The 22,642-nt window shown below is 44.0% G+C and overlaps 1 protein-coding gene across 1 annotated transcript; it reads left to right on the plus strand.

Annotated features, from left to right (window-relative positions):
* Positions 1-8,394: 8,394 nt before the first annotated feature.
* Positions 8,395-22,252, plus strand: PEX16 (peroxisomal biogenesis factor 16). Its single transcript, XM_081835976.1, has 11 exons — positions 8,395-8,626; positions 10,773-10,808; positions 14,980-15,056; positions 16,689-16,822; positions 17,609-17,709; positions 18,315-18,395; positions 18,909-19,061; positions 19,335-19,407; positions 20,358-20,477; positions 20,705-20,769; positions 21,796-22,252. The coding sequence occupies exons 1-11, from the start codon at positions 8,491-8,493 to the stop codon at positions 21,852-21,854; spliced, it is 1,035 nt and encodes a 344-aa protein (XP_081692102.1). The 5' UTR covers positions 8,395-8,490; the 3' UTR covers positions 21,855-22,252.
* Positions 22,253-22,642: the final 390 nt, after the last annotated feature.

The raw sequence follows: 22,642 nt of genomic DNA on the forward strand, positions 1-22,642 counted from the left end.
AATACCCCTACAATATGTAGGCTATAGAAGCTGTGATATATTGCTAAGGGGGGCAGGAGAAGAGAAGAGGTATCTCATCCAGAAAGTATAGCCAGAGACATTTTGGCAAATTTAAAAAATCCACCCAGACAGCATTTTTACCTCTGAAAAAGAGGACATGTCCTGGAAAAAGAGGACACATGGCAGGCCTAGTCAGTTGCTGACCTTACTTCTTATTCCCTCCTTTTCTTCTTCATACTTTCCTCTTGACATATCTTCCCAGCAGACATATTTTGGATCTCTCTTCTCTTGAGACGCAAGAGCAAGCATGGCTCATCACATCTCAACCTTAGGAAAGATTCCCATTCTATTTGGCTATCGACACGTATTTCCAGTAATAAATATTCACTTTGTTTTCTTAAACCCAGAGTCTCCACGTGATTACATCCAGGGAAAGTGTGCTTCTCCAACAAGGATTCTGCTTCAGTTCAGATTCTGCCGGCATTTAACTCCAAATGCTAAGAAAATATACCGCAGAACAGGTGCCAAAAGCAAAGAGATCGGAATTTACAGTCCTTTGCAGCCTCAACACTCCCAAGAACATATTTCAATTAAAGCATTAATAAGACTAGTAAGGAGGCTGCTTCTCTACTTCCTCTGCTTTCAGAGTTCTCTGCAGGCCCCGCTGGAATATTTTCCAGCTCCAGCAAACAAAGAGAGTCTCTAAAAAGCTGCGCCTTATGCCTTTCATCTTCTGCCAAGTTCAGATAACATTTTAAGGTTATACTGGCTTTAAGTCCTATGTTTCCAGAAAAAAATTAATGGAAGAACAGAGTGTAACTGAAGTCAGGGACACTGTTCATTCTGTTCATTCATTAAAGTGCAAAAGCAAAAATGTGGTTCATAGGGATCAGAAGCACTGAATGCATTTTCCATATTTATCCACACTCAGTGCCCTCATTATCACAGATTATTTAGTTCCACTCCAATCTGCATTCAGGCCAGGCCATGGGACTGAGTTGACCACGGCTGACATGATGGGTGACCTTCACAGAGAGGGGAACAAGGAGAGCGCAACCTTGTTCCTGCTTCTCGATCTCGCAAGCCAAGAGACTGAATCAAGAGGGTACAACACTGGAAGAGTGCTTTTCAGCCCCCTGGTGGTTACGCTATGGGGTGCTGCAGAGCACTATTCTATCTCCAGAGCTATTTAATGCTACACGAAGCCTCTGGGGGTGATCATTGAGAGAAAGATGCTATCAGAATGCTAACTACACTCAGTTTCATTTCTCTGTAACATCTGAATGAAGCTGTGTGGGCCCTGGACTGGTGGCCTGGGTGGAGGGGTGAGATGGAGGAAGGAAAATAAGCTTAGCTTTAATTCTGGCAAGACAGTGGCACTATGGGTAAGTGGCTCCTGCATCCAAGAAATTGGTCAACTGCTTGCCCTGGACAGTTTTGCACTGTCCCCAAAGGAACAGTTTTCAGTTGGGGGGTGTTTCTTGATCCAGCTCTGTCACTGGAGGCCCAGGGTAGCCTCAGTGGCTAGAAGCCCCTTTTACCAGTTGTAACCTTGTGGCAGCCACATTCATTCCTGGATCAGAGAACCTGACCACAGTAGTTCAGGCACTGGTGACTTCAAGTTTGGATTACTGCAGTGCACTCTATGTGGGGCTTCCCTTGTGCTTGATCTGGAAAACACTTAGTAGTTAGGACCTTTTTACTTGCCTTACCCCACTCAACCACTTCAGTTTGTGAAACTGGTACTACATAATACTCGCTTATAAGAAATCAGTATTTTAGTGTGGCAGCATTTACTTTAATAATCTTAAGATACCTCTTTTTAACTGTTTTTAATCAATAATTTTAAGATGGCATCATAGAACTGTAGTGTTGGAAGTGACCCCAGGGGTCAATCCCCTTCAGTGCAGGAATCCTGCCCACAACCATCTCAGGGTGGGTTTGAACCACCAACCTTCTGGTTGACACAGGCAGATGCACTGAGCCACAGAGATTAGGTTTTAGTATGTATTTCTGTAAACTGCTTAGAGATTTTACTGCAATCAAGCGGTATATAAATCCTGTTAAATATATTATCAAAATTGGGAGGTGCTGCATGCATTTTTAAAATCACTGTGGGACTCACACCATATTTGCAACCTGAATGGATAATATTCGTAGGATATGAAAGCAAAAAAAAAAAAAGGGGGGGATACCCAAGCCAATGCTGATACTTAGGCTTTATATTTTACTAAGTGGAATGATTGTAGCTTTGGTATTGAAAAGATGGCTTGTAGGTATATGCACATGGCAGAGGACTGTGAATTAGGGTTGCCATACGTCCGGAATTTCCAGGGCATATCCGGAATACTGCAGCCGCAAGCAGTGTCCAGTGTCAGCAGTGTTGTTTTTGCAGGTTTCCCTCAGAAATAGCTCATTTCTGACTTCCGGGTTGGCGCCCCCGGCAATGGTGGAGCTCCTCCGATCGGGAGGAACTTGCTCCGTGGAAAGTTGGGTCTGAACCGCCACGGCGAAGGCGGAGACCCATTGAAATCACAGGCGGAAGAAGCCTGTGAACCTGGGATTCGGTTGGCACCTTTTGCGCCTTCCCTAATCGCGGGGAAAGCCTGTTTTGGGGATCCGGAGCGACGTGGGGTGAGCGGTGTGGTGCTTTGAATCGACCGCTTCTTTCACGGAGTGAAGCCGCATTGCTGTTGCCGGAGAGCGCTGACTTTTTCTTGTGGACAATTGGATTTTAAATAACAACCCGTGAGTAAAAAGGAAAATTGGATCTTTAAATATCTTAATTTGGCATCGAACAGGGAAGGTTCAAAACAGGAAGTCCGCCTTCCCCTTTTGTAAATAGACTGAAGCAAAGAGCTTACAAGTTAAGGTCTTGGAAAGCCTTATGTAAAGGATTAAACTTCCATCGATTGAAATTATTAGACCCCCCCTTGGAAGCAGGAGAAGAGGGGGGAAATTTTGGACTGTGTATCCTGCAGGAGAAAGTGATTAAAATTAAATTACCACTGCTCTGAACCTGGGAACGGGCTCCCAGTGATTGACGTTTCGGGAGAGTTCATTGACAGCGAAGAGAACGGATGTTGACAGTTAGTTAAATAAGAGAAATATATTGTTTCCATTGTCCGCTTCTGCGTTTAAAAGGGAGGAAAAGTATCTGAAAATTGAAACTATCTTTACTTTCTGATCTGTGTCGGAAAAGATTGATACAAGTGGAGACTGTCCCCCTCTAGAGGGAGCTTTTGAAACTGTTACAAGAGTGGAGCTGGGAAATCTCCAGCTGCTTGATAAGAACTGTGGGAACTAGAGATTGACCTTGGATATTCAAGAATGTCGACAGGAGAAGCCTTATGAACTGCATTTTCTAAGATAAGCCACCTGTTGGAACAGCTTCATAAAAAGATGGATACTATGACTACTAAAATAGACATTTTGGAACCAAAAGTGAGCACCAATACAGAAATTATTCAGGATTTGGCACAGGAATCTATTTCAACAGGACAAATTGCTGAAAAGGAGAAGGAGAAAGTTGCTGTTGTCGAACCCAAAGTAACACAAGGGGGAGCCTTAGCCTTACAGAGGCAAATTGAGGACTACAAGTGGAGCCCCTTTATGACTGAGACTAGAAAAAGTCAGATTTTGATGATTGGAGCCTGGCCTGGACTAGAAAAGGAAAGTTGGAAAGATCCCTCTATGCAGGGATTAACTGACTTTTGGAATATGGACTTGGGTCAGGAGGAGATTGGAGTTCTGGGGGCCTTTGGATTTGGAGGAATTTTGAAACATGCCCGGAAATACTTTATGGATCCTAGCTTTAATTATGGAAATCTGGCTGACCTGTCGAGAAGGAATAAAAGTATCGTTGGATTGGAGTTTCCCCGAGATCTGCTCTTTAGCATCAAAGAATATGAAGAAGACTGGCAGAAGGGACGTGGAAAAGAGTTAAGAGCCTCGGACATAAGATCCCCAGGTTGATGGACTGTATGGAGTTGACGGAAGTGGCTGGCAGAGTCCGAGACTGGGGAGAGGAGATGCTAGAAGAAGATTGGAAATTTAAAGTCTATATATAGAAATATTGTAAAATTAATGAGTGATAGAAAAATGTTGGAAGGAAATTTTATGGCTTTAGCTGAAATGCTATAAGGAGTTAAGCTTAAATAAGTGTACTAATTTTAATGGAAATAAGACTAAAAATATGTTAAGACATTTATATGATAGAAAATAGAGAAAGATGGAAAGGAATTGCTGAAACAATTAATGGAAGTGGAATACAAAGAGGGAGGTGAGAGGAGGTCAATGATACAAGGGAATGAAAGATAGAATATAGAAAAGGATGATGTATGTTTTTAAATTGTTTGGTTTAGTTTATTGTGTTAGTTTAATGTGTTAAGGTTGTGTTTTGTATTGTTTATGTATTGTATTGTTTTTTTCTTTTTTTTCTTTTTTTCTTTTGTCTTCTTTTTTCCTTTTCTTTTTTTGTAAGCTCTAAAAGTAATATTTTTTTTAAAAAAACAGAAATAGCTCATTTCTTTGAGATTTTGCAAAAGATAAGTTCAACAACTTTTCTGTTCGAATTTTCACTTTTTGAAATATAGCAGCTCAAGTACAAAGGTCCTTCACTCTCCCTCCACTCTGTCACAAAGCACAGCAACAAAATTCAAGGAGCAATATTTCAAACTCTGCCAGCAAATCCCAACATGACTCGCATTTAGCTTCTTCTCTCCCTTCTCTGGGCAACTGGTTATGCCATGTGGAGGTCAGGTGGCCAAACTCCCTGCTGACCTTTGCCATTAATTATCTGTGATCAACTGCATACCCCTTCAGGCCTCCAGTCCCCCCCCCCACCCAATCACTCCCTTCGGCTTCTTTCCCTCCTAGCAAACAGCATATTTTTTCCCTTCCCCACACCTCTTGCCCCTCCCCACCCCAGCAGAAGTATGTTCAACTAATTAAACTTTCATGCACACATAAGCTTGCCTGCATCTACTGGCTCCTGCTTTGCATTACCTTACTCCAGCATTAAGAAACCGGGACACAGTTGTGGGTGGTGGCAGGTGAGCTGCACTCCTAAACTTTTCATAAGTATGTTTAGCGCTACTGGAACATCAACTGTACTGGAGAACAAAGCTCTTCTAAATCCTTTGCTAATGGGAATAGGCAGAGCTGGCAGTAAGGCTTATATGCCTACCCCATCCTTCATTCAACCCTTAAAAACCAAATAGAATCAGAGGAGCTTCTTCCCAGGTAAGTATGCCTGGGTTTGCAGCCTAAAGCCTTTTGCTAGGATTTGGGGAGAACATCTGGCAAGTGTCAAAAACAGTAATACTGCATCCCCCTCCCCAAGTGCAAAGAATGTTACTAACCAGCCAACCAACCTTTTTTGTCTGCCCTGAAAAGGCACCCTTTGGAGAAAGAGAAAAAGAGAAAGAGAAAGAAAGGGATCTGGAGTCCAGTTATTCATATATTTACTGTATTGGCCCCCTGCTGCAGTTGACAAAAGGATGGAATCAAAGCACCATAACAATAAGCAGCATGTGAATACACTCCCACCAGACAATGCCACATACCAGCTCAATTCCCTCAGGATGCTAAACAGCAGTAGATAGGATTGATTCACACCAAGGCTACCTCTATTGTTCATGACAATATGGTAGGCTTTCAAGATTATGAGTAAAGGTGCCTTGTGTTTTTTACTTTATTTACTGAATCATGCATCATGTAAAGGTAAAGGACCCCTGGACGCTTAAGGCCAGCCAAAGGCGACTATGGGGTTGTGGTGCTCATCTCGCTTTCAGGCCGAGGGAGCCAGCGTTTGTCCACAGACAGGTGGCCAGCATGACTAAACCGCTTCTGGCACAATGGAACACCATGACAGAAACCAGAGCACACGGAAACGCCGTTAACCTTCCTGCCGCAGTGGTACCTATTTATCTACTTGCACTGGTGTGCTTTCAAACTGCTAAGTTGGCAGAACCTGGGACAGAGCAATGGGAGCTCACCCTGTCGCAGGGATTTGAACCGCTAACCTTCTGATCAGCAAACCCAAGAGGCTCAGTGGTTTAGACCACAGCACCACCCGCTCCCATACAATCATCCCTGCAACCAATGTATGTGTTATGACTGAAATTCTTAAACCATCAGCTTGATTTATAAAGATAATAGTTCTGAGGCACTTGAACATTAAGCCTAACACAATCCCATGCCTATGTAATTGGGAGTCTCACTGAACCCAAAAGGACTTACAGGCACAGCACTGGGCTGCACAAGTACTTACATCAGACACTCTCCGTGTATGAAGGGGAAACAAAGGCTTATTGGCAGCATAAAAGTAAATAAAATACACAAATACCAAGCTGCAACAAGACAAAGATTTAAAATCTTCCCATTTATTGTAATATTAGCTTTCAAAGTCAAGAACCTACTTGTTGGCTTGACAACCACTAAAAAAAATCTGAAGAGGGGGTTAATTGTTCTTATGCTGCTGTTTCAGTGTTTTAACTGCAATTTGTATCGCATTGTTGAGGACGTTGGGAAACTATTGAGGGCCAAATGGCAGCACAGAATGTAAAAAAGAGATTAACAATAGTTCACTAGCTGCATGACAGAGGTTTTTGCTCAGAAAGCTCATGCTTGCTATATATATCTCTCAGATATGATTTGCCCCTTATCCATATCTAGCCAATATATTAAACATTATATATTATGACCGAAGTGGCAATATGGTGCAGTGATTAGAGTGCCACACTAGAACCATCCACTATCTCACAAATCTAGACATTGTTGTAGGAATAAAATGAGAGATAGGTCCCATTGAAAAGAATTACCCTAACCTACCAAAAGTTCCAAGAAGACACAGGAGTATCTTAAGGCCATTTCCCCTATGCATTCTTTGGAGGATCATGCCCCTTTTCCACCCAAAGCATGCATAGGGCTCACTTTGCACAGGTTCAAATTTCATGTCAATTACAAAAGCTCCCTAGAATCATGGCCTCTCAGGCTCATGGGGCTGCTTAGCCTCTGAATAGGTGAGCTATAAAAATATATGAAGATGACCTTCTCTGAGGATATGGAGAATACATTTCCTTCATTGCCACCAATTAACCACATATTCACCCAAATATTAATTAGGCAGCAGAGCTTCCAAACAGGTCAGAGTTCTCACACATCTCGAATTAGAAATTTACCACTGCAGGGAAAGACTCGATATAGTTTGGCCCGGGTCGTATTAACTTGGGAGCAAGACCATCACATTTACTTGGAAGAAAGCATGTTTCGGATCGCAGCCCCGCACATCTATCGCTAAATGATGAAGAAGGTGTAATTCGCAGAAGGGAGATAATTTCAGGCTTAGCAGTTCCTTTGCAGACCAACAAGCAAAGGAACTTTTACTACTGCTAGCAAAGAACTCTTACTACAGCTCGAGTTATTATTACTTCTGATTTCACACATGCGGCGGCCAAAAGGCGAGCCGAGCGCTCTAGGGCGCTAAAATAACTCGAGGAAACGGAAGGCGCCCCTTTGGGAGCTTTAAAAATTATTACGGTGGCGGTGAGGAGCCGTGTATTTCAGGGAGAGGAGGGTGCCTCCGGAGGGGGAAAGGGCTGTTCTTTTTCCAGCCTCCTCACTTTCCCAGCTCCCCGTTCAGACCGCGCGCCCCGAAGGCTGCTGCCCCACATCCCAGGTGCTGTGCTGTCGGCCACCTGCTGCCGTTGCCTCCGCCAAGCAATAAAGCGGGACAAAGGGGAGGCGCCGGGCGGGCAACGCACCTGCCGCCAGCAGCAGCTCGTCGTCCCCTTGCCCAGATTCATGCAATTTCCCCACACAACTCATATTTCCCCCAAAAGAGGGACCCGCTGACGGCGGGCACCGTCTTCACGACGCACCTGCAAGGCGCAGCCAAGGCAGCCTCTCCGGGCAAGGGAGCGCTGAGCACCTGCCCGCGCTGAGCTGCTCGCGAGGGGTCTCTCCCTGAAGGGAAGGGATGCCTCCTCAACCCTCTGCGCCTGTGGTAATGCGCGCCCGCTTCTCCACCACGCAAGATGCGCGCAGCCTGACCGAGCCGCGCTCGCGCCCTCCTCGCCTCGCTCTCCAGTCCAACCCTTCCTTCCAACTCTCCTCCTCCTCCAAGCCGGCACCTGCTCCTCCGAGCCGCTCCTCGCTCGACTCACTCGCCTCCCCACCACCCCGGTTCTTTCGCTCGGCGCTCGATTGGTTCGTTTCTCTCTCCATCGCAGGGTCAGGAGCTGCGCAGGCGCGGAGCAAGTGTGGGGGCGGGGGGAGAAATAAAAGAGCAGAGTCGGGAGACGGAGGAGGCGTGTCCCCCCAAAAGCAAAGTCCGACCCGGAAGCGCGCGCGCATGCGTGCTTAGTCAGGCGTTCTCGGGGCGGGTTCGTGGGTCGCCGGCTGCTGCGGGGAAAGGCGGGGAGTGGGGGGCGGCTGTGCTGCGGGGGCACGCACGCACGCAGGCGCGCACCCGTCTCTGGCTCCACCATGGCAGGATCCGCGCAGGGGCCGCTAGGGAGGTTGCGGCACCTGTGCGGCCGCTACCAGGACTACGTGAAGCGACACCCGGCGGCCACGGCTCAGCTGGAGAGCACCGTGCGCGGCCTCTCTTACCTGTTGCCAGGTAGGCGGGGGGCGAGCCGGGGAGACCGAAACCCGCGGGGGGGGGGCGGTGAGGAATCCCAGCTCCCTTTCTCCAACGCAGAGTCGCCGCGGGGAAAGGTTTGCCATTTACCCCCCCCCCCCGGCAGAAGATGGTGTGGGCGCGGCTTCAGAGCTGCGCGGCCGGCAGAAGTCCGGCAGGTGAAGTTTCCCCCAGCAGCTGTTAGAGGAGCGGGAGCTGTGCCAGGTCGGAAGGTGGCAGCCCCAAGCGAGAGAGGAAATAAATGACTGGGGTGTGTGTGTGTCCCTTCTCCAAATCCTCCAGACCTTTGGACTCGGATTTGGAGGGGGATCTGCTCGAATGAATCCCTTTACTTTGCATCTTGCTAAGAGTACTGTACCCTAATTTTTTTAATTGTGTTCTTCAGGCAGCCCTCTGCCACTTCCCGTTTGGGGGACCTGCCTGTTTCAGTGCCTGCAGCCGGTTTCAATCACCGGTTTGATAACCTCCTGTTTGAAAGCGCCCAGGTCACACTCGATGCTCCAAGATAGCTCACCTTGTTGGTGACTTCTGTTGCAACCTTGGGTAGCTGCAGGGCAGTTACTTTCCAATCCGTAAGAGCTCTGCTAGATCATACCCAGAGTCCATCTGGTCCATTATTTTGTTTCCAGTGGTGACCAGGCAAATTCATTCCCTGGAAGGAAGCCCTTCACGCCCGCTCCTTTCTCTCCCCCCCCCTGCCTTTTATGTTGCAAACTTGAGGGCAGGAGTTATCTTGCATGTTATTTATCTCTTTTGGCCAAAGAGTCGAGTGAAAGTGCTTTAAATCAATAACTGATCAGCCAGTGGCTCATCACCACATCTTGGGAAAGTAAATTTCATTAGTTAATTGTGTATCGTTGGAAAAACTACTCTCCTTTGCCCTGAATTTACTACCAATCAGTTTCACTGCCTGACCTTTACCTCCTTGCATTATGAGATGGGGTGAGGAAGTATCTACTCTCTGTGTACTATTTATCATTTGATAAGCTTTAGTTGCCTTTTTTCTAGACTAAAAACTTCAAATACTTTGACTTATCCTTGAAGGGAAGGTATTCCAACACTTTAATATTTTTGGTTGCCCCTCTGCCATGCCCTTCTTAAGTCTGGATACAAAGAACAGTGTTCCTGAATTGAAAGCACTATTTGTTTGTATAAAGTCGTTATAATACCTTAACATTTTCTGTTAAACCTATTAATCCCAAACCAAAAAAATAATCTTAATTTTTCACTTATGTTGACATAGTAGCAAAATCCCAAGGTACCTTTGTTAGGTAGACATAGGCAGACCAGATCCCATATTGCCTCAATGTCTATCACTTTATAACTATTTGCGCTGCATTTCCTTTGCCATTTTGTTTTCTGTTGTGGACAAATCATTTTGGAGTTTTTCATGGTCTGTTTGACTTTTCACCACACTTGAATAATTTGCTATCATCTTGGCTGCCTCGTTAGATAATATATAAATAAGTTAAAGTTCCCAATACTTATCCCAGTTCAGATGCTTGGAGAGCCTCTCTCTTGTGACAACTGTTGTTCCTACCATCTGCTTCCTATTCTTGCACCATTTCCCATTCCACAAGTGGACCAGTCCTCTGGTTCCATACTTCCATATTTTATCAGTTAGGGTGGTGATGGAACCAAATGATAACCATCACCTGACTATAAGTTGCAGTATACCTGGTCAAGAGAACATCTGAAACAAAAATAAAATAATTTGCTCATTGTTCATCAGAAAAAACAATATTTTAAACCTAATTATGACTATATTGTTTAAACCATAATTTACAGTGGCCCCAGTGTCTGTCAAATATAAAGGAAAATCTGGGATTACATTCCTACAATGCTATGGCAAAAAGACTCAAATTGGAGAATTGTCATCTGTCATTTACCTATAGGACGTGTCTCCTCTTGTTGATGAAACTGTAGTGCAGCTCTGTATTGGTTAAGAAGATGCAGAGTAGATGTAGGCTTCTGTGGGAAATTTTAACCTGCAGGCTGATTGAGCAACAGGGTAGCATATTTGTGTAAGAATTGCATCAAAGCCTTTCCCTCAGAAGACCTGTTTGGACTGTTTTCAAAAGAGTGTGGAATATTGGCTCATGTCTTCCTTATGCTTATTTTCCAGGTCGGTTTTCTGACTCTCATGAACTGTCTGAGCTGGGTAAGTAGAGCTGGAGATTGGCTGTGGGGTCCCAGACCTATGCTATGTTTTGCAAATAATGTCATGCTTTGTTGGGAGAAGATGACCTGAAGGAGGCCTTGTCTTTTTTTTTTTTTAAATAATATTTATTAAAGTTTTGAAAGTTACAGAAAAAAAGAAAAAGAATTAAACATAACAAAACCATACAATACAATACAAAGACAAAAATACTACATATACATAACAAAAATAAAACAAAAACAATTTAAAAACCAACAAAAACAAACACATCCAATACTTTCAATGTTATTGACTTTCTTTTACTTGTTTCAGCGACCTCCTCACACCTCCCTTTTTTTGTATTCCACTTCGATTAATTGTTTCAGCAAATCCTTTCCATCTTCCTCAATTTTCTGTCCTATCATTTAACTTGACAAATTCTAACATTATTTTTTCCTTTAATCCATTTACACTCTATTGTACTTAATTCTTTATAACATTTCTGCTAAAGCCATGTAACTTCATTCCAACATCTTTCTAACATTCCTTAATTTTACAGTATTTCTGTAGATAATCTTTAAATTTCTTCCAATCTTATTCCACCATCTCTTCTCCCTCGTCTCAGATTCTGCCAGTCATTTCCGCCAATTCCATGTAGTCCATCAACTTCAACTGCCACTCCTCCCGGGTGGGTAAATCTTGAGTCTTCCAATACTTTGCGATGAGTATTCTTGCTGCTGTTGTTGCATACATAAAAAATGTTCTATCCTTCTTTGGCACCAATTGGCCGACCATGCCCAGGAGAAAGGCCTCTGGTTTCTTCAGGAAAGTATATTTAAATACCTTTTTCATTTCATTATAAATCATCTCCCAGAATGTCTTAATCCTTGGGCATGTCCACCAAAGGTGAAAGAATGTACCTTCAGTCTCATTACATTTCCAACATTTGTTTTTGGGCAAATGATAAATTTTTGCAAGCTTGACTGGTGTCATGTACCACCTGTAAATCATTTTCATTAAATTCTCTCTTAGGGCATTACATGCCGTAAATTTCATACCTGTGGTCCATAACTGTTCCCAGTCAGCCATCATAATGTTATGTCCAACATCTTGTGCCCATTTAATCATAGCAGATTTCACCATTTCATCCTGAGTGTTCCATTTCAACAGCAAGTTATACATTCTTGACAAGTTCTTAGTTTTGGGATCTAACAATTCTGTTTCCAATTTTGATTTTTCCACCTGGAAGCCCAGTTTTTTATCTGTTATATACCTCCATTATTTGGTAGTAATGGAGCCAATCTCGCACTCTATTTTTTTAATTTTTCAAAAATATGCAATTTTATTCTGTCTCCATCTTGTTCCAGAATTTCCCAATATTTCGGCCATTTGGCCTCCATATTGAGTTTTTTCTGAGCCTTCGCTTCCATTGGTGACAACCACCTTGGAGTTTTATTTTCAAGCAAATCCTTATATCTCATCCAAACATTGAACAGTGCTTTCCTGACAATATGGTTTTTAAACACTTTGTGTGCTTTGACCTTGTCGTACCACAAATATGCATGCCAACCAAATACATTGTTAAAACCTTCCAGATCCAGCACATCAGTGTTTTCAAGAAGCAGCCATTCTTTCAGCCAGCAATACATTCATCTTTATCACTGCAATTCGGCCTAACAATGATAATTTCGAATTTGACCATATTTCTAAATCCTTTTTCACTTCAATCCAACATTTTTCATAGTTATCCTTAAATAGATTCACATTCTTAGCAGTCATGTTTACCCCTAAGTATTTCACTTTCTTAACCAATGTTAATCCTGTCTCCTTCTGAAACTTATCTCTCTCAATCACAGTTAGATTTTTCTCTAAAACCTTAGTTTTTGTCTTGTTCAACTTAAAACCTGCTACCTGACCAAATTCTTGAATCAATTCTAATACCCTTTTAGTACTAGATTCTGGCTCCTGTAAAGTCAATACCAAATTGTCAGCAAAAGCTTTCAGTTTGTACTGTTTAGCTCCCACTTGTATACCTTTAACCAATTGGTCCTTTCTAATCATATTTAGCAGAACCTCCAGGACCGATATAAAAAGTAATGGAGATTGGGCAACCTTGTCGTGCCCCTTTCTCAGTCTTGAACTCTTCTGTCACTACATTGTTCACAATTAATTTTACCTTTTGTTCTGAATAAATTGCACCTATACCATTTTCAAAACCTTGACCTACCCCCATCCCCTGTAAGTTCTTCTTCATAAAACTCCAAGAAATATTGTCAAAGGCTTTCTCCGCGTCCACAAATATCAGAACTGCTTTAGTATTAATATTCACTTGTAATTTTTCTAAAATATTAATTATGCTCCTCGTGTTATCAGACAAATGTCTGCCCGGGAGAAAGCCCGCTTGATCTTTATGAATTTCTTCTACAAGCACCTTTTTTAATTTCTTAGCCAAAATATCTGCAAAAATTTTGTAATCCACATTAAGCAGCGATATGGGGCGGTAATTCTTAAGTTGTGTCTTTTTAGTCTCTGTTTTCGGTATAAGTGTGATGTAAGCTTCCTTCCATGACTCTGGTGCTCTTTTCCCTTCCAATATTTCATTGCAGACTTCCTTCAATGGTTGTATTAGGGAGAAAGATGTCTTAAGGAGAAAGATTTAATGCATAGCCAAGATTTCCCAGTGGTTGCTGAAAGTTTTGGTGCAGAGTAAATGAGCTTGGACTGGGGGGGGGGACACTTTTTTTTATGAAAGCCTATTGACCCAAAGGGAAATGATAATAATGTGGGCGGGGAGGCACACACACAGTTATGAGGCAGAGGGTGTTCACTGTAGCGACCCCAGGGTTTAAAATTCATTGCTCCATTAGACTGCCACACTATAGACCTTTCAGAATGATCTGAAGGCTCACTTTTTTCACTTGAGGGTTTTAAAAATTATCATACCATTATTGCTGCTGGTTTTGATGACATTTTAGTAATGCTCGGTGGACATTTATTAGTTACTAGTTTCCCAGTAATTCATCCTTATTTTATTGTAATTTTGTGTTTTAATGTACCGGTAAGCCATCTTGAAAGAGTTAGTTAATAGTTTTTCTAGACTGCTCTTCATCCAGAAGGATTTCAGGACAGTGTACAATATAGTAGAACCTCTAAACTCAAAAAGAGGAGGTGGTCCTTTAAGTATTTTGGTCTTGAGTCATCTAGGGCCTTACAGGCTAACATTACAAATTGGGTGTGGTACCAGAGGCAGCCAGCATAGTTCCTGAAGGCTAGATATAATTTGTACACGCTGCAATTTTCAGGCCATTTTCAATGGGATCCCCAAGTAGAGTGCATTACAACAATTTGTTCTTGAGTTCGCTGTGCCCAAGCTATCCTAATCCAGGAAGGGGGACACTTGGTGACTCATCCAGAACTCTGGGGCTCAAGCAGTTGGAACAAGGAGTACTCACAAACTACCAATCATCTCTGTGACTTCATCTAGAAGAGGTTTTCTCTGCAACTCCCAGACACAATAACTGCCTACCAACAGTGCTTTCATCTTGTTGGGTTTCAGTTCACTCTCAAGTCAGTGTATAAATACATTAAATAAATAAATGGTAATGGTGAATGTTTTCTGATGCCCTAGGCAACTGCCAGCAAATGGCTAGTTTCACTCCATTAAGTTGATGTTCAGATCCTGTATGTCTAAGTCATTTATATCTAATTAAAAACAACAAGCAAATTACTGTCTGTTTTGTATCTGATTTGCTTCTGCTCATTCTTTCTTGCAACAGCCATCCTACTTCAATAAGGCCAGAATATTTGCCAGGTGCTAGCAGCCTAGCTCAGGTCAAAGGTATTCTGAAGACTATAAGCAAACATCCATTCTGAAATAGCATGTGTGGTGATAAAGATATACCATCTGATAGCATCATACCAAGGGCAAGAATGAATGGACCTGTTTACCACACACACTCATTGCACCAGATTATGGAAGAGGGCTTGGCTACCTATGTGCAACTGAGAAAGTTGCATAATTGTGAAGACCTGCCCAGAGATGGCAATGCTCACTTTACCTTCATGTTGCCTCTCCTTCAAAAAAAAGGTTGTTTGATTAAATCAGTGTCCTCTTCTAATCAGTGTCCTTTATTCTTTTCCTGGTTATAAGCAGTAATTCTTCCTGTGCCTTTTCTACCTTTTCCTTTCTCAGTTTATTCTGCCTCCAATTTGCTGGTGCTGTTGAATGACTGGATCCTTCGGAAAGAGCTGCAGCCCCCTCTTTCTGCGGTAAGAATCTTTTCTATGCAAGAGAAGAGGCAGGTGGGGTACAATCCCTGTCTCCCATGCCAAGGCCTAGAATGTCGCTCCTGGATTTTATCCTGTTGGCAATAGATTCTGAAGCTGCTGCTATCTGGTTGAATCTTGGGCATCTGCCAGCCCTTGTCTGCTTGCGCCACAACATTCTGGAAGGTTGATGAAAGTTACAGTGGCCTCCAGGAGTACTGCTGGCTTATACTGTGAGTGACACCAGTTTCCTGAGCCATTCAAAATCCAACTCTTTCTTTACCTGGTGTGCACCACATGAACTCTGGCCTCTGTGTCATTCCCTTTGAGGATTGGGTGGGGGTGCGGGTGAAGGAGCCCAATTGATCTTTCACTGAAATCAATATATTCTTTAGGATCTTCTTCCATTTCAATTGTGGTGGTAGAACAGAAAGCATTAGGCACTGCTGAGTTTAAAGGAAAGTTTGAGGACATGGGGTAGCATTGGAGGTTTGGAGACAAAGGGAGCAGGTTGTTCAGCCATCGGGGGGCTGACAAAATAAATGATGATGATAATAATTAATAATTTTATTATTTATACTCCTGTGATTATAAGAATTTGTGTAGCTCAGTTGTGCAGTCCTGAGCATTTTGACTCACCAAGCAGTGCTGTTCAGTGTTGTGGGATGGAATTTTTCCCCAGTCCATTTTTCTGTGGAAAGCTTTCTATTTTCATAAACTCATTATTAATGATTAAATGGATGCCAATTACAAATATAGTATAAGGCAAACTTGGCAGTTTCAGTGTGTTTTGTTTACTAAGCACAAGTGGAATAAACACGCTAAATTAGATCGCTCTCTAGGGCATGAGAAAATTTTCCAGTGCCAACTATTTTTTATGCAAATTACATTAATTTGTATATGTTTTTCCCATCTTGAAATTTTCTGAAAAACCCACATCACAGGTTCTGCTGTGTTCAAGAGAGCTTACTCCCCAGTCTTCCTTAAGATTGCAGCCTAAGTAAATGTAGGCAGTTTGCAGAAAGGCATTATTAACACTGAATGCAGAACTCTTCTCCCAACATAAATGGCTCTTACTGTTCCACTTCTTATGGTCACGAGAAAGAGGTTGCTGATTAAAGATCCAGCTAATTCAGCCTTTGCCAACCTGAGGCTCTTCAGATGTTTTGGACCAGCCCTAGTCGGCACATGACCTGCCCCAGATTGGTGAAGGCTGATTTGATCCAATGTTGTAAATACAACAGTGACTTCCCAACAGAGATCTGCAAGCAGGGAATGAGAAAGGTAGCCATCCTCTGTTACTTACCCCCACCATGTGTCCCAAGAGACATTTTGCTGACTTATTTGTCAGGAAAGCTTGAGTTCAGCTAACCTCTCTCCCTGCAGGCAAACACAACTGTGGCACACAGATCTATGTTGTTGTGTGATTGATGAGCCTGTCTGAGGGTATTTAAAGCTGGTAGGGCCACTGGAATCCAGCTGGGTCCCTTACTTTCCTTTGTATGAGGGACTCTTGACCCATTCCCCCTCTCAGCCCCCTGCAGAATCACCTTGCTATGGTTTAAGAGGAGAACTTTGGCTATGCCTTGAAGCCAGTCGCATCATGTTGTCTCTCACTTGCCTCTTGCTTTGCAGGCGCTTCCCCAGCAGAAACTGTTGACATGGCTGAGTGTCATCGAATGCGTGGAGGTCTTTGCCGAGATGGGGGCTGCCAAGGTGTGGGGCGAGACTGGCCGGTGGGCCATCATTGTCCTCATCCAGCTGGCCAAGTGAGTGTTCAACGGAGAGGAACTATTGCACCTTGTGAATCCCAAGGGTGTAAATGTGAATCCTTTGGTGGGAGGCGGGGGAAAGAGACTCTTGTTGGAACCTTGATTGTTAGGGTTAATGTGCCACAATAAAGTGGTACCTCTGGTTACAAATGCTTCAGGTTACGAGCTCCGCTAACCCAGAAGTAGCTGCTTGTGAACTTTGCCCCAGGATGTAAACGGAAATCGCGCACCTCTGGCATGCGGGCAGCGAGAGGCCCCATTAGCGAAAGCATGCCTCAGGATAAGAACAGTTTCAGCTTAAGAAGAGACCTCTGGAATGAATTAAGTTCGTAACCAGAGGTACCACTGTACTCTAGGTTGGGCACTTCTTGCATGACACTGAGAGCACTGTTCTAGTTTTACAATGTTCCCTAGTTGCAGTGTTCCATCATGGGACTGGATTGGGTCATTGTACTCAGATAGCACCTTGTTCCAACTGGGCCTGCCCAAGGAGCTGTATGCCTTTGGGATTCCTCCAGTTACAGCTCCCCATCTGCATCCCTCACCTGATTGCTGTCTTAACTCTTCCTTCTCCTCCAGTGATTGTAGCTGGAACTTCTGGTAACAGCAGCAACCTGACAGGAACCTCACTGCACTCACATCACTGAACAGGGTTGCAAATGCAAGGTTGCGTGAATGGTCCTGTGATGGCAAATCGGAGAGCTATATCTTTCTACCGCCTTGGTGGTGAAGCGTCTAGTGTGCGCCTGGCATTTATAGCCCTTGATTTTTTCTAACCCACAGGGCCATCTTGCGCCTCCTGCTCCTGCTGTGGTACAAAACTGGCATCCAGACATCTCCTCCTATTGTGCCTCTAGACAGAAGGCAGTCATTGCAGCAGAAAGGTGAGTCAAGTGCATGGTGGATTGCAACCACTTTGGCTTTAGTCAGGAAGGAAGTTCCGAATGCCGGCCAACTGATTGACTAGGTTTGAGAAAAGGAAGGGTTTGTGTAACCTGAGCAGCAGAAAATCTTTGTCATTTCACCAGCTGTTCATCTCAGTTTTTGCAGACTCTTTCACAGACGGTTGAACTCCCTGCGGCCCTTTAGCTGTTGCTGGACTCACATCAGCCCCAGCCAGCATAGCCCATTGGTCAGGGATGATGAGAGATTATAGCCCAAAAACATCTAGAGGGCATTTCTTTGGCTATCCCTGTTTTTAGGCTTTAGCTTGTGGCATGCTGTGGTTGGGGCTTGCAGTCTTCCTCCCTGCAGGGAGGCCAATGTTAGAAAATTTGAAGAGCATTTTCTGGTGCCCTGTCCAGGCTTTTCTTTAGTGTCAGCAGTCTGCAGAGGGTCACATTTCTCCTCAGACTTAATGTATCCTCATGCCTGTGAGTCTGCTGTTCTGTTTCAATGAATGTGCTAGCCTGAACAAACCAAGAACTGGAGTGGAGGAGGGCTTTCCCCCTGCCCCTTACTGTGGTCTTATTTACCTGTCTCCTGACAGATATGGAGGTAAACTCAATAGGGAAGGAGCGGATATATGTGGGGAAGCGCTGTAGCCGTGTTGTGAGATCTCTCGATAGCAGTGAGTATCTTTCTCGTTTGTCTCCCATGTTACACCTACTGTAGAACTAGGTTTCTGCATATGTTGCCAGGTCGCAAATGTAAAGTGTGCACATGTATACATGTACTCAGACACACAAGGGCATCTCCATAAACGGCAGCAGTTTTCGACATACCGGTACAAAACATGTTTAGATAGTTTAAATTATTTTAAATTGTATTGTTTTAACAGATTGATGGCTGGCTGCCCTGGGGTCTTTGGGAGGAAGGTTAGGATAGAAATTAAATAAATTGATGCACAAGTACAGAGAGTGCAGACATTCTGCTGGTGGCTGAAGACAGCCCTGTTTAGGGAAGCTTTTAATGTTTAACAGACCATTGTATTTTAATATTTTGTTGGAAGCTGCCCAGAGTGGCTGGGGAAACCCAGCCAGATGGGCAGGGTATAAATAATAAATTGTTGTTGTTGTTACTCATCCAAAGTATGATATCCATGAAAAGCTGAGTCTTTTTCTTTCTTCCTTTTTAATTTTAGCCCCATCCCTGCACTCCAGACATTGGGGAGCGCCTCAGCAAAGGGAGGAGAAGCAGAACCGAAGAGCAATGGAGACAGACCAGCTGCCAACCCCTTTGAGCGCCCAGGAAACGGTTGCTGAGTCCATCTACATTACCCGCCCGTTGCTCCACTGTATCCTCCCTGCAGTGTATCCTGTGCGCCACCAGAGAGAGCTGCAGCCCCAGTGTGGAGCATCATGGCCCTTAATGCTGAGTGGGTCTTGACTCCTGGGCAAACACTTGGAGGCTTTGCTTCAGTCAGTGGGCCTGAAGATCTGCTCCAATTAATGTCCCCTGTTATTCTGATCCTGCTTTAATTTTTGCTACTGTAGCCCACTTGGGTTCATGAGACGGCTGGGAAGTTTTTTGCCTCTTGTCTGTTCAGTTCCTTAACTCTTGCACATAGTGGTGAGCGTAGGCTTATGGGGACAGAGATCTTGGAGACCCTGGCTCCTTTCAGCAGTCTTGGATATCTCAAGGTCAGTTGGGATAAAAGCATTTCATCGTCCTGGATCAATTTTATTTCACCTTAAATTTTTTGTAACATGATGATTACACTAGTGGTGTGCCTCTTTGCAGCTTCAAGGGGAGAAGCAGCCCCGCTGTGAGGAGCTGGCGGGAAAAGGAGGGCTTTATCTTTCGTGGCATAGGCTGCCGGGTTGTCCTCCTGTTCCATTTGTTTGTTTGTTTGTGTGTTTGTTTATTTTTACCTATACCCCGCCCCCCCACCAAGACCAGGCTCAGGGCGGCTAACATCAAGTATAAAAACAATTGATTAAAATACAACTTAAAAACAGGATTAAAATACAACTTAAAATGCAGCCTCATTTCTGTGGAAGCCCAGATCAAAAACTGTTTGGGGGGAGAAAACGTCAAATCTTCACCAAGGCCAACTATCCAGACTGGTCCTATGTGGGCCAGAAAAAAGCAAAAAAGCCAGGGAAGTCCCCAATTAGGGGTTCCATCACAGAAGGAAAAGGAAAGACGGGGAGGGGATCAGGCTGATTCCAAGCCAAAGGCCAGGCAGAACAACTCTGTCTTACAGGCCCTGCTCTCTGAGAGATGGTACCAGGCTTCCTTTGAACCAGGGTGCACCTCTGGAACTCATTTTCAACAGCAGGACTCAACTTTGGAGCATAAAAGTGGGAAGGGGAGAGTGAGAAACAGAGGGAGTGAGTGTGTGTTTGTCAAATTCCTCATCACTTAGATTAGGAGGAATATCATTCAGGTCAACAGGTCAACTACTCTCAGGCAGGCTTGAGGCCCAGTTGCGCTCTTGTCTTTAAAAAAATGATTAGGAGAATCATTTTTTAAAAAATGATTGGGAGAATAGCTTGGCACTCCACACACACACACACACACACACACACACACACACACACACATACATATCCAGCCCCTTGTGATTTCTCTGCTTTCCCTTCTGCAGTTTGAGTTTACTGAGTGACATGAAAGATCTCAACAAGCGCGAGCGTGTGGAGCTGAGGCGTCGGACTCTCCTGCTGCTGTACTACCTGCTGAGATCTCCTTTCTATGATAGATACTCTGAGTAAGGCTGCCTGGCTGGCTTCTTTTCAACCATATTAAAATCCCCACCCCCATCAGGAGACCTCTGGATCTCTAAAAGAGAAACCCGTGGCTTGTGAGCATTCAGCACCCAAACGGGTTTTGTCTGTAAGCTCCATTCCAAGAGTCCCTTTCCCATTGGGAAGGAAGCCATTCTCATGGGCTCATCTGAGGTGTTTTTTCTCTTTCTCTCTCTCTCTGTTTCTTCAGGGGCAGGATCCTCTTTCTGCTGCGCCTGCTGGCAGATTACGTCCCTGGAGTTGGCTTAGTCACTCGTAAGTAGCTGACTGCTGTGATTGGTCTTTTTAAAGGAAGCTGATAAAGGTTAAGGAGACCGTAGGAGAGAATCCTCCATTGGTTTTGGGATAACCAGTTCAAGGGGCTTTCTACTCAGCACGTGCTTAGATGAGTGGTATTCAAGGATAGCAGCAGGGCTAGAAGATCTCCACATTTGAAAAGTTGGCACTAGGATCTGTGAAGCTGAAATGTCTCTTCAAAGACTTTAGGTGTGGCTACTAAAAATGCTTTGCTGCCATTGTCTGCTATTGTCACATACGTATCTCCACAGCCTAAAAAGATGCTGGTGCACATTTGAATAAAATGTATCTTCTCTTTTAGTAGGATACATCAATCTTCCATATATTTGGTGATTGTTTCCTTCCCTGTTTATATCTAGCTTGGGATCTAATATTTCATTAAAATCTCCTCCTAGTATTAGTACAGTGGTGGTGGGGGGGGGGGCAGTCAGGGAACCATCAGAGCAGTATGTGGTGGGAGGAGGACGAGATTGTTCCTTCAGTGTAAGCAATTCTGCTTGTCTGACCAAAGCATCTCCGTGCTACATTGAATGCTGCTCACTGTTTTGATACTTGCTTTTAAAAAAATGTACATATTTTGGATGAAGGCATGGCTTACAAATTGTCTGAATAAATAGCAACTTTTAGGAGTTGACAATGACGATTCTGTGCAGAATCCAGACTGTTGAGCAACACAGGAATAGCAGTTATTATTATTGGTCGGTTTTCCTTCTCCAAAACATCTTTTCTGTCAAGACAAAGGGGGTCTATGCAAGGGACCCCTTCCTGAGATCTATTTCATATCAGTCCTTCCTTTAGATATATGAATATTAGATCTCTCTTCTTGCCTTATGAATCGCCCTCCACATCCTTTCTTTCATATGCCCCACCTGTGATTTCAGAACTCAGGATGTTGGCTGGGAAGGGGCAGTTGTGGAAGCAAATGTTGGCAAGTTAATTTCTCACATGTTGCTTTAAGGTCTTTTTCTCCCTTCTTCATTACAGGGCCACTGATGGACTACTTGCCAGCCTGGCAGAAAATTTATTTCTACAACTGGGGTTGATTTGGCCTCAGCTCAGGTTATTGCAGCCAGAGGGCGCTCAGGCTAAAAGCAGAAGCTTGTGGTGGTAGGATGACTTTATACAGCGGGAGGCAGCCTTGAGACTTTAAAGAACAGCAGCAGCAGCAGCAACACAACATGTGTCTTTCTATGGCTTATGCTAATGATTACCGAGAGAAGAGTAAGGGCTCTTCTGACATCTTTTTTTAAAAATGTATCTCCCTGTGAACTAAGAATGCTACAAAGAGTAGGTCTTAAGGTTCCTTTGCTACTCTTCTCTCCATTCTGATATATGGTTTTGGATCTTATGGGGCTTATGGAGGGGGACCCTTTTTTTTTGGTATGTATTTTCTATGGCTATGAATGAATAAAGCCGGGAGTCGGCAGTGCTTTTGGGCTAATTTGGTCTGTTCTCTTGAATATTGGGGACGTGCACCGCAGGAGGAGTAAGGTCTCTTGCTTTCTGGCCAGCTGGGATGGAAGGCAGAGAGTTTTGCAGACGCTTCCAGTGCTTTGTTTCCAAGGTGAGACAGCGATTAGCATTCAAACCAGCCTGGAACTGTTTCCCCTTGCGCACATGCACACATGCACCCCATTCTCAGATGCAAAGGGTAGGATTGGATCGTTGGAATTAACCCTGTGAGGATATGTGCTACAAACCATTTTCTTAATGTTATTATCTGGCTCATAATCCAGAGTCATCACTGAAAAGCCGCTTCCAGACTCACAATAAGCTATTGCTGCTCTTTGCACAAACCCATTACCCTTTTCTTCCTATACAGCCAGGCTTA

The sequence above is a fragment of the Podarcis erhardii genome, assembly GCF_964252035.2.
Source record: "Podarcis erhardii genome assembly, chromosome: 1".
NCBI classification, from domain to species: domain Eukaryota; kingdom Metazoa; phylum Chordata; class Lepidosauria; order Squamata; family Lacertidae; genus Podarcis; species Podarcis erhardii.

Bases quoted from the DNA above. Each gene is read 5' to 3' on its own strand.
- PEX16 (XM_081835976.1), top strand. From the start codon at position 8,491: ATGGCAGGATCCGCGCAGGGGCCGCTAGGGAGGTTGCGGCACCTGTGC. The intron at 8,627-10,772 runs GTAGGCGGGGGG...CTTATTTTCCAG, and splicing joins CCTCTCTTACCTGTTGCCAG to GTCGGTTTTCTGACTCTCAT. The intron at 15,057-16,688 runs GTAAGAATCTTT...CTTGCTTTGCAG, and splicing joins TGCAGCCCCCTCTTTCTGCG to GCGCTTCCCCAGCAGAAACT.